The sequence below is a fragment of the Cheilinus undulatus genome, linkage group 1 (assembly GCF_018320785.1).
Source record: "Cheilinus undulatus linkage group 1, ASM1832078v1, whole genome shotgun sequence".
In the NCBI taxonomy this organism is placed as follows: domain Eukaryota; kingdom Metazoa; phylum Chordata; class Actinopteri; order Labriformes; family Labridae; genus Cheilinus; species Cheilinus undulatus.
The window spans coordinates 42717821-42730700 of NC_054865.1; the positions used below are offsets into that span (position 1 = coordinate 42717821).

The 12880-nt window shown below is 38.8% G+C and overlaps 1 protein-coding gene across 4 annotated transcripts in view; it reads right to left on the reverse strand.

Moving 5' to 3' along the window:
* Window positions 1-12880, reverse strand: part of LOC121507470 (protein diaphanous homolog 3-like) — a 275220-nt gene that overhangs the window by 121288 nt on the left and 141052 nt on the right. For all 4 annotated transcript variants that reach the window (XM_041784019.1, XM_041783949.1, XM_041784028.1 and 1 more), the window contains one exon: window positions 1460-1584. In XM_041784019.1, the coding sequence (XP_041639953.1) occupies window positions 1460-1584 (125 nt within the window). The remainder of the gene's footprint in view (window positions 1-1459; window positions 1585-12880) is intronic.

Sequence of the window (12880 nt, forward strand, 5' to 3'; positions counted from 1 at the left end):
AATGGACAGCTGTCAGCAACAGACCTGCAAATCCAAACAGCAGTGAAACAGCGAGGAAATACTAAATATTTAAATTCTATTTTAGTACTCTGATAACTGAAAATTAGATTAAAAAAAAACAGTCTTGTATCATCTTCAGAAAAACTGCATGTGATCTTCATTAGCATGTATATATACTGTGATATCAACTTCTTCTTTATAAAGTAACCTCGACATAGTCATCCAATATTTACCCCAGCATGCTTTGCACTCTGCTCCTCTGGACTACTGTATTCCATTTACACTACAGAAACATTCTTTTTATGCTCTTTTTTTTCTTTTCGTAGCTGTAGGTGGATTTCTTAGGAAGCACACTGAAAACACCTAAAAAGTAGCAACATTTCTTTTATGTGTGAACAAACTCAGCCGATATGGCTGTTTCTGATTCAGAAAAGTCTACCATAACTTGTGCGTGTAAGAGAGACAAAGAGTTGTGTCTAAGAACTACATTTTTTGCTTTTCCCTTCATACTGAAGATGACCCCAGTGTGAAGTACTCCTTCAAGAGATCTGAGAAGACTACTGATATAAAAAACAGACATGGAACAGACTGTGGTTAATTATTTGAACACACATCAACAGTGTGTCTTTGAAACAGGGTGAGAGAGCTAACCTTACACCACTTTTAGGTTTTTTAACAGAAAAATAAACCTCTACCTTTGTTATGAGAAGCCCTTACATAGACACTTGGGAAAATGCATCTATTTGACTGAACAGAAATTCTTTGAAAAATATTTCCTATTATCAAAATTTCTTACAAGAATCCTTACAGATGAAGGATTATTGACTTCTTAAGGCTTTGGTTGGTCAACCATTTTCTTCTTAACAAAAGTTCAATCAAAGGTTGAGGGAAGAAATCCTTGTTTTCAGGCTATGTAACCCTAGATTATTTAATTTAAACAGTTTGAGAGTATGCCACCAAACAAGTCTCAATCAACACAATAACTAAAGATAACAAGAAAAGATGTTCTGCTCCTCCCACCTCTGTTGCCTAAAGGAAATCAGGGATATAAGTTAACCTAGTATACAATCTAGAGCCTTTTTTTTTTTTTTTTTTTTTTTTTTTCCCAAAATCTCTAACAGGAAAAAGTTAAAACCCTCCTTCTATGTTATAATTACATTCTGTTCAGTAGGTCAAGAGGTGCCATGACCAGACATGATATCTACAAAAATTAAGAATTTCTGTGGCTTTGACATGTGTTTGAAATATCTGAGGTAATATAAGTACTCAGCTAAAATATATTGCATTGGAGGAGTCATTTTTAGAATAATGTAGACATAATGTAGATATTTCAGTTCAAAATTCCTACAGCACCTTTAAACGTACAAATTTAACTTCTTAAACATTCAGGAATCTTTTGGTCTGTTTGACTCATTACACGGTCGGGTGAGTGAATAATCCATGCATGTGTAAAGGATATAGCCATTTTAGTGAAGAACATGTCGTTGGGGTCATCAGGGGAGGAGAAAGTCTCCAGGTCTCTCTCCAGCTGCAGCAGCTGCCGCTCCATCTGCCTAAGGCTCTTTTCCAGATTCTCTGCGGACACTGAAACACACCCACATATGTACAGATTATACATCAAGACACACGCATTCACAAAAGCATACAAAAGCACACCCACGTGTAAAGGAAATGTGAAGAAAGAATCAGTGAGAGGGTAACTCAATTACAGGTACAATCAAATTCATTATTATGTGACGTTCTCAAAGAAACAACGCACAAAAAATAACAGGGGAAATGAGAGAGGAGCTCAATTGCAAAGGATGGTTATTATGGGTTCACACTGAGCCTGGAACATCATGGGAATAAACAATGACTGAAGAAAAAATAAACATCAAGGGAAGGTGCATCCAAGACACAGCTTATTATATTTTGCCTCTTATATGCTCATGCGTACGTCGTAAACAACTAAATTATACAATGCCCTTACTGACACACAAACCAACGTGAGTATGTGAAGTTGCTATATGATGTATGATTTTCAGGAACAGAAATACAAGGTAAGATTTAGAACTGCAGCCTTGAAGTATAAGGATTTATGTAGGAGTAGAAACCTTTTTCACCTGCGTCTTTAGTCTTTCCAACAGGTGCTTGGATCATGCAGGTGGGAGAGCAGGAGGACACTGAGCCTAACTTTCTGTTAAGTTGGTCATGGCTGACACTTTAAGCTAGGCTCTGAATATAGCATATGGCTTAAATTACCCTGATTAGACCCTGCTTGACAAAAAGGCATAAGCAGCTTATTTTTAAGTAGTTTCAAATGTCCCTTGATCCTAATACATGCTTTACCAAAAGGAGAAAAAAAGGAGAAGGAACTGCAATGTAGCTAAGCTTCTCACTGAATTTATAACACAAAACCCATTTACTGATGGGAAAACTCTGCCTTTGACGCACACACTTATTCAGTCTGACATCTTAGCTACAAATCTTCTAAACTCTGCAGTAGCTGAGTTTGTACAATTTATTCTTTAAATATTTGAGTTTTATGGAGATTTAGTATGCTCTTGTATGTACATACACAAATTAAGCACTCATGAATTTATTCAGTGAGGAAAAGCAGCGCGGAGATTTTATGTTCCTGACACTTATGACTCCCAAAACAATGATCTGTTTATTAAGGAAAAAACATATCTATGGCTGCCTTAAGTACACACCTAATGCAAGTCTACATGAATGATAATAAACACATCCGTTTCTTTTGTTTACAACAACTGCAAGCATGACTTTGTCTCATTTTTGCTGTTATGTGTCTGTCAACCTTCATTCTCTCTTACCTCTCTCCTCCCTCCTTCCTCATCTCACAGTAAGCACTGACACACAGAAACTTAGCACACAAAAAAAGGAAATTTGTGTTTGGTAGATTATTTCTTTGTTGTCACAATGCTTCTTGGCAATAAATCTTATACCATTGAAAAGTTCGTTATTTCCCTTTTAAATGGTGCCAATTTGTAAGGAACATGCATTAGTGGGATGAGCAGCAGAGCTGAGTATGTGGGTTGCGCCTATGTAAAATTTGCTAAATCTTCTCTGCCAATGCCAAACAGCTGATTCTGCCATTGACTCTTGTTTGGTGGATTGGATGATTCAAGTTTGAAGAAACAAGACATTTTGGCATTTTAACAATTTATTCATTTAACAAACAGGAGCCTCAGTAGTGTGTGGAAGAACCATACACAGCCACAACAGCCTGGCACCTCTTCCTCATGCTGGTCACCAGGCTGCTGTGGGATGGTATCCCATTCTTCAACCATCATTTGTCGCAAGTCAGGCAATATGGTTGTGTCCGTCACTCTGGCACGAACAGCACGCCCAAGCTGATCCCACAAGCGTTCAGTGGGGTTGAGGTCAGGACTGCTGCTTCAAGGTCCCAGAGTCTGGAGGAAGAGTGGAGAGGTACAGAATCCACGTTGCTTGAAGTCCAGTATGAAGTTTTCACAGTGAGTGATGATTTGGGCTGCCATGGCATCTGCTGGTGTTGGTCCACTGTGTTTTCTGAAGTCCACAGTCAACGCAGCCATCTACCAGGACATTTTAGAGCACTTCATGCTTCCTTCTGCTGACAATCTTTATGGAGGTGCTGATTTCATTTTCCAGCAGGACTTGGCACCTGCCCACACTGCCAAAGGTACCAAAAGCTGGTTCAATGACCATGGTGTTACTGTGATTGATTGGCCAGCAAACTCACCTGACCTGAACCCCATAGAGAATCTATGGGGTATTGTCAAGAGGAAGATGAAAGACACCAGACCCAACGATGCAGATGACCTGAAGGCCGCTATCAAAGCAACCTGGGCTTCCGTTACACCTGAGCAGTGCCACAGGCTGATCACCTCCATGCCACGCCACATTGATGCAGTAAGTCATGCAAAAGGAGGCCCAACCAAGTATTGAAGGCATAAAATTGAACATACTTTTCAGAAGTCTGACATTTCTGTTTAAAATATCCCTTTTTCATTGATCTTACATAATATTCTAATTTTTTGAGACACTGAATTTTGGGTTTTCTTATATGTAAGTCATAATCATCAACATTTCAAGAAATAAAGGCTTGAAATATCTCACTCTATGCGTAACAAGTCTATATAATATATGGTTTTCACTTTCAGAAAAGAGTGACAAAAAATCTTTTTTCATGATATTCAAATTTTTTGAGATGCACTAGTATGTGAACGCAATTCATGTTTGAATATCTGCATGAAATTTATTTTTACTAAAGAAACTGCATGCAGCACCTGGCAGATGCAAGCAATGGGAATTTTTTGCCAATATTTTTTATAGCTCCCTGTTTTTTCATGTTGTTTTAGTTTGTCTTAATGTGCTTGCTCTTAGCTCTAAGTCTTTTATTTTTATTTTTTTCATCTATCTTCTTTTAAAAGTGTGCAAGGTCCATGTTTAGGTAGGTTGGGCGCATTAAAAAAAAGTTTCCTTATATGCTAAAGCTTTGCTTACAATATTGGTTCTGATCTTAAACCTCGGAGAATAAATCGTTTAAATGCTTTTATATTTGTCCAGCATGTCAGATATCATCCATGTCCAAGAAAACAATCAGAAACTTCACCTGCTCGGTCATTTCCATTTTAATCTTTGCCTGTTTTCCATAAATCTATCTCCATAACCAGGCAAAAGCAAAATCTGCTGAATGAAGTGTGGGCAGCATGCTCAAGTGGAAGAAAGCCAGACAGGCAGTCTGTTAATAGAAATGAATAAAGCCCGGTGATGATGCACTGACTGAGACAAGAGCAAGGGAGGGTGAAACGGAGAGTATAACAGAGAGTGACCTCGTCTTTTCTTCACTTCACAAAACAAGCTGCAAGCTTTTGGTGAGGAGGCTCCCTCAGGTACAAGGGCACATGGCCAAGAGGTGAAAAAACTGACACACACGATTCAAGAGAGAATCTGCCTGACACTGATCAGGAGTGGGAGTACAGTACAGCAGCTGGAATGGTGTTTGAAACTGAGATACTATCCAGATCATGTAGGACATGATGCAGTGCTTCAGCGCATATGTGTCTACAGCTGAAGAAATAATCACGCGCTGCGAAGACTGTACATATTTGCAACAAAATAATCAATGGTAAAGGTAGTGGATTCGTACTTAAACTGGGTGGTTATAAAACCACACAGGTGAAATGGTGAGAAAGTTAGCTGGTTAGTTTGCAGTTTTTCACTTGAACAACGAGTACACAAAAATCCCATCTTCACCTCTCCGCCAAAATCATTGCTCAAGCCGCTGTTAGAAAAATGCTGCAAGATGCATGATTGTGAGGATTTGGGTCGATACCAACACCAAAGTTTTTGTCATCACTTCTTTTGTAACAACACTCCAGCTATGCCAATATTTTCTCTCATGCTTGACCATGAACATGAATCAGAGTTTGTTCAACAAGTGACTTCCACTGTCCAGTATTGAACTGAGTTTTTTTATACAATGGAGGCGATTCAGTTCATGATAGTTTCAGTACAAAGCAGGAAGCTGATGTGTTGCACAGAGAGTTGAAAGCTTTCACCAATTTACAACTCTTGCTCCTAGTTGGGCCTTTGAGTTAACTTTGTTCACAAAATGTAGAAAATTCAGCAGCATAAAACAGCATCGTGTTTTTTAAGAGTATAAACATACGAAAAATATGTCACCATCATAAAAAAAGATTATATAAATTCTATAAACTAGTACAATTTGGAAGTTTAAAACACAACAATCTAAGGATTAATACGGCTGTGGTTCACCTTTGTTGTGAAAAATATTAAATCTGTGATAAATTTGTTATCATGTAAGAAATGTGCTCCAGAGTATCCAGCCTTTTATGGAGAAAGCTGACTGTCTAAATTTTGATCTACAATGTTGTGTGCTACAGTTTCCATTCCCCTCTCTTCTTGTTGCTCTGTTTCTGTTGTCTTTGGACATACTTTATCTGGAGAAAGATTCAGGAGCAAGACTATTGGTACATTTAAAATCCAACATGAGAAATCACAAAGCTGATGAATAAAGATCTTGGAACTCAGTAAGTGGTATTTTTTCAGTAAGTGGCACTGATGCCAGTGGATGGGTTTTTTTCCCACTACTTTGAGAGCTTTATTGTATAATGATGGAAGATTTCTGATTGTAGAGGGTGAAGCTTGAGCCCACACTATCATACCATGTAAGAAATAAGAGAAAATCATGGACACCTGGGCTACCTGAATCAGTATGTAATTCTACAATATTTTAAAACAATTAAGGTTGTTTTTTACAGCATTTGTTATCTTAAGGGACGAAACGATTCCTCAATTAAAAATTCTTAGAGGCAAATTATCTGCCCATGGTTTAAGTACAGACATTGTGGTTATCTGTATGGCACAATGCTCTTTCTTTAGTGGTTTCCTGTAAAGTAACGTGCAGTAAGGATGCTGCGAGGCGTGAAAATCACGAAGGAGGAGAGAGAAGATGATGCAATGATGCTGAAAGGTACGTGTCATGCGTATTATGCATCCACTGTGGCAATGTGGCAATTATGCCCACACAGCAGTGCTGTCTCGTAATGTAAAGGTTTTTCTACGGAGTAAAGACACTGCGCAGGCCATACTACGAACTTTCCATGTCTAAGTGCTGCCTGTAGGACTCGTTAATCCAAGACAGCAGTCACTTTGTGTCTCCACACTGCAAAAGATTTCACAAACTTCAGCATTTGACATGTAAAGACCCATTTTGATGCTTTCTGTGGGCCTGCCACTCTCCCTCTCCCTTCAGCATGTGCATGTCGGCTGATACGGTAAATTATTTTCAGTGCAAAATTTAGGGCCCTCACGTGTTGGTTACGGCACGTTTTCCAAAAGGCTTCGGCATCCAAGCAGTAAAGAAGAGTGCATTAGGAGAATGCAGGTTATTGCCATAATTATCGACTGAGGCAAGAGACCAAATAGGTCAAAGTCCATCATCATACAGTCAGGATTCAACAGGTCATACGAGCACCTTAAAATATGCCTGCGAGAATAGGGGATGGTGTTAAAAAGTCATATTTTTATATTAGATCAGCTCAAACAACAAAAAATGTGGTTGAAAAAGTTTAAAGTGAATGAACTCTTAAAAATAGATCATACTCTTGTAATATAAAAGTACAGCTTTCAGGCATAATGAGACCACTGTGTGAAAAGTAGAGATTTATCTCTTGTTAAAATGTGAAATATTACAATCATGCACAAAGACCCTGATATTAAAATGATTTTCATTAAATAAGTGCCCTGTTAAAAAACAAAGATAACTTGATTACAAATCGGTGTATGAAAATAAACTACTTATAAGAAATAAAAAGTTAACACACAAAATTTCTTGGGAGAGGATCCCCAAACCTAGTTATGGGAGCATTTTATTCAACCATTTAATTGATTTTCCTTTGAATTTCCAATAAAGTTTTATGTCATTAATAAAATAATAGCAATAAATAAACAAGTTATAGTTAATTCAAGAGACCCTTCGTCTTTTCTCATGTCTTGTACCATTGCCGTTGAATAAGGCAAAAATGTTTGAATTCTTAATAAAGTACTCGATTAATCAACAGAATAATCAATAGAATATTAGATGACAAAAAGAATCAGTTACTGAAGCTCTAGTACATTTTCATCAGGTTTATCAAACTTGAGCAATGGAATTTAGATTATTCACATGAACTTGAATTCATATAAAAACTCCTCAGTTTCTTTATCTTAACATTAAACCTTCAAGTTTCCTAATTGGAAAAAACCCTAATTTGATCGAGCAGTTAGGTGAACCAGATGCAAACATTAATTTGATATGATACAACCAGGGCTTGACATTAACTTTTTTGCTCACCAGCTATGGTGGCTCGTGGTTGTGCAAACTTACTAGCCACTCAGTATTTCCACTAGCCACGACTTTGGTGTTTGGTAACTCTGAGCTATATGCCAAATTCGGTACAAAGGGTATGATACCACACATATGTTCTACTTTCCCTCGCCACTATGATCAATATCAGCTCTCCTTTTAATAAAGCACTTAAAAGTTTAAAGCACTGGCATTTATATGGAATAAATCCACAGCAAGAGTGAAAAAATCTAATTTAGAGAGAGCTAAATCAGAAGGAGGTCTGGGCTTACCTAATTTTTTACACTACTATTGGGCTGCCAACATTGCCAAACTCAATTATTGGATCACAGGGTTCACTGGCAAAGAAGGACCCCTTTGGGTGGACATGGAGTTAAAATCAACTTTACCAGTCCCTCCAGTTTCATTTCTGACAGCACCACTACGTGCTAAAATCAATAACCAGAATTTGAATGTCAATTTGGTTGTCAAAAACTCAGTTAAAATATGGGACCAGTTCAGGAGACATTTTGGCCTTAAAGGTATAAATAGACTTTGCCCTATCATGTTTAACCACCTCTTCAGACCATCTCAACTAGACTCAGGATTTTTATTGTGGCGTACAAACGGTCTTGTTTTCTTTAATGATTTGTTTAATGAGGAAGGCTTCCTATCGTTTATTTCACTTTGCCAGGTTTACAATCTGCCAAACTCTCACTACTTTAGATATCTTCAGGTGCGCAGCTTTGCCTCCAAGTATTTTTTGGGTTATCCTAACTACCCCCCAGAAGATATATCATATTTAGTACTCAACATTGACCCATCCAAGAGAGGTTTAAACTCTAAACTATACAACTTGATCCAAAAAGAGCTTCTCCATAAATGGGAAAAATCTAAAATTGCCTGGGAGGCTGATATTGGGGAATCCATTCTGGATGAAACTTGGGAAAACATTAATTCTAAAATACACACTTCATCCTTCTGTGTTCGTCATGGAGTCATCCAATTTAAAGTGGTGCACCGTCTTCACTACTCCAATCATAAATTGGCTAAGATATATCCCAGTGTTGCCCCAGCGTGCCCCCGGTGTCAGTACTCTCCAGTTTCCCGTTGTCACATGTTTTGGTCTTGTCAATCTCTATCCAATTTCTGGATCCTGGTTTTTCGTTCTCTTTCAGCAATAGGGAATGAGACTATTAATCCCAACCCTCTGACGGCGATCTTTGGAATAATGGAAGAAGGTGTAAAGCTCCCCACTTCCTATAAAAATGCTATAGCTTTTGCGTCTCTGATTGCCCGTCGTCTCATTTTGCTTAAATGGAAAAGTAAAACCCCTCCTACTTTTACTCAGTGGATTCGTGAGGTCATGATGTTCTTGAACTTAGAGAAAATCAGGTATTCTGTACGTGGATCTGCAGAGAAATACATCAAGACTTGGTCCCTATTTGTAACACATGTCAAAACTTTAACACTGCTTTGAGATATTAGACTTTCCTGTTACCTAGTCACTGTATATATGAGATTTCGGCTGTGAGAAATTGTGAGACATGGTGTGTCATTTATTATCTGGTAATACTGAACAGATAGCACAATTCTGAGCATCAGTTTTTTGTTTTTTTTTTAAATCTTATTTCATTTTTCTCTTATTTAAATTTGTTTTTTGTTTTTTCCTTTTACTTGTTCTATTAATTATTATTTGCAATATATATTATTATTTTCTTCCTTTTATCTGTATGTTTAATTTTGGATTTTTAGTTTACATACTCCTGTTATTTGCCTCCTGAAGGGTGAGGGTGGGGGTGGGGGCAGGGAACTTATGTCATGATCTTCATTTTACCATATGCTTTGTACATGTTAAAATAACAATAAATAAAGTTATTAAAAAAAAAAAGTTTAAAGCACTTTAAAGTTTCAGAGTTTCTCTCGTCTTTTATAACCGTTTATTATCGATTTATGGCAAATTTATAATTAACCCTGAATATACAAACGTTTAAAAGTTTCCATGACATTTAAAGTATGCGCACCTTTGCGGAAGTTTGTATCGTTTAGTTCGCCCTCAACAAACAAAGAATATAGATGGAGTATTAATTAATATTTAGACACACCGCCCGCCCTGGCTCGCACGAGCAACAGAGACACACAGCTGGAGAGCACACACACATAAACGGCGCTGATGCACATGGACAGAGAGACACTTTAAAGCAGAAAGAGAAAGTTCCGGTCTGAGTTTATCCTGCAAATTCTGAAACATTTTCCCTAAACAGATAAAAGCCTTAGTCTAACCAACACGTCAGTGCAAGTGTGTCGCGTGTGAGTGTCGCGTTTGTGTGTGTCATACAGTATCAAAGCCCTTGGCGCTGCGTAAAATACACACGCATGGATGAAGAGACCAGCCACTTTTCAGTTATTTTGGAGGGAAATTTGAGCTTTTATGTGCCGAACAGCCTCTCTGTAACAAGCCTAAATCATAAGGGCTAACTGACAAGCACTTTCAGAGTGAAGCATAAGTTGTGACACTGATCAATTCAACCCACCATCGTGGCTAGTTAGAGTCACGCTGCTACCCGCCACAGCCGAAACCCACCCGCATTTGGCTAGTTGGCGGGTGTCAATGTTAAGCCCTGGATACAACAGATAAACATTGGCTACTGATATCTGTTCCTGCCACATTATTTGATGCAGATGTTTGTCAACAGGGGCCATGCTGGCTGATACAGGTGTTTAACCGATGCAACAGTCCATCCAAAATATGTTGGTTAATGAAATGTTAACAATTATTTTATTATCAACCAATACAATTTATCAGCTAGCACATTCTTTTTTTTAATCCCATACTTGTTTATTTATATATATAAATATTTATTTATTTATATATTAAGAGGGGGGAGATCTCTGTGGGTAACAGAGCCTTTGTTACTTTGCAGCTTTAAACACTCCAAACTTTGACAAGAGGAGCTCCCTGAATCAAGCTGAGCTTATGTAAGAGGCTAATGTTTTTATATCGTGTTTTTATTTTATCATACTGACAATGAAAATACCTTTACCGAGCAGTCTAACTCAGTGGTTTGGTGACAAACAGAGCTTAGGGTAAATCAAAATATTTTGAAAGTCCTCTTTGTTCTCTGCAGCCAACCTGCTGTAGCCTTCTCTTCCTGTGTGTTAATGTCTAAGTGAGTTTTACGAGCAGTGAGGCCTGAATGCCGCTGTGGTCCAGAGGGGTTGCAGACAGATATAGGATGTTTTAGAAGAATAATAATTGGGATATTTGCAGAGGTCAAATCCCCCATTGACATCCTTTTATTACCCTGCCAACCTGCTGTGCTATAAATGAGACAGAGTGGAGCACACAAGCATGCATACTTGCTCGCAAACAGCCCCGCTGCACAGAGCTCCACTATAGATCATCCTCTGATGTATGGAAATGAAGAGACTGGAAAATGCAGATCTGCCTACTGAGGCCAAAGCCTGACAGACAAGTGCGACTAGACTGATGGTGCCAGAGGCTGGAAGCTGGAGACTCAAGATGAAGGAACTCCTGGAGCACATACTGAGAATCTACTACTACAAAAAAGCATGAAGGTCACAGGGCTACGAGACTCAGAGTAGAAAACACTGCTCATTGTAAATACTTCCAACCTGAGGCTCATCTCTCACACTGCATGTGGCAAATATATAAAACAATGCTTAAACAGCATATTAGAGAGGCATCACTAAGAGGCATCTGAATCCTCACATTATTACTTAAAGTGTAAGTGAACCCCCGGCTCAGATCTAACCCTGTCCACCTCTGTAATTCAAAAAAAATGCCCAGAAAGTGAGCAGTTTGGTACTGAGAGGAGGGAAGGGAAAAGGACGGGGTTTTCCAGTTGAGGCGGGAGTGACAGTGATGTTCCCTTGTCAGAGAGAGACACAGACAGAGTCTCACAACACTGCTGCCTCATAGCGATCTTTTAAAGTGGAGGAGTTTTCCCCTCTAGAGTCCCCTTACGCAGGCTATAGTGTGGTGGCGGACCGTGGTGGTCCTGAGCACTACCTGTTTGGGTCGTTTGCTCCAGCAGCGGCGTTACTACAGCTGGAGCTCTCAGAGCCGAAGAAGTGCAGGAGAGGATGGGAGTGGTCTCTGAATGGGAAAGTCAGTTAGAGGCGGTAACATTCTACCTTTTATAGAGTTTGTGACGTAGAAACCGACACATAAGCCCCACCTTTTCAGAAAAAAATTTTCAAGGCAGATGTCCGTTTGAGCTAATTAAAAGCCGTAAAATCCAGATTTTTATCAGTTTGGTGCAAATTTCAGCTATAACACCAACACTGATGTGTTTTATTATAGTTCAGTAAATTACCTCAGAGTACAGATGAAAAAAAAAATGTTAAAGTGTTCACTACCTCTTTAATGGCTCCTCAAGACCACCAGCCTTCTTCAGAAACTGAACCAAATCAGCTTTTCTGTCTTTGCTACAAAATAAATGTATGCAGAAATGTCTATTTAGCGTCACAGGGAGCTTTTTAAAGCGGCGATGATGTTGTGGCAGGTGCTTCTTGGAGAGTTACAAGCTCAAGTAGCTTGGATGGGTGTATTAATATGCCTCGGTGTTTGCTTGATAACCAACATCAAACTCAGCACAGAGTATCAAGCAACAAACAACCCTAATTGCCTAGACTTGACTGTGTTGTGATGAGGGACAACATAAACAGGATGAAAGGGGAAAAGGGATGAAGAGCAAGATTAATAGACCGAGGCCAGACAAAAGCAGACAGGAAAGAAAGACAGAAGCAGAGATATATGGGCAGACTGATAAACAGATACATAGATAGATACATAGAAAATGACAGCAGGGGGGAGGCACACAAGGACTGCTTCTTCACGTCGAGAGAAATTATGACTGCAACACAGAAAACAAGATAGTGGGGCTGAAATAAGATGGCAAGAACAAAGGACACTGGAACTGAGCTGCATTTTCCCTTCCATGAGAGACAGGATTGGCAATGTGGGAGAGGGAGGCTACCTTTAAAAACTGAAGACAGTTGCGTTCCCAACAGCAGCTCAAA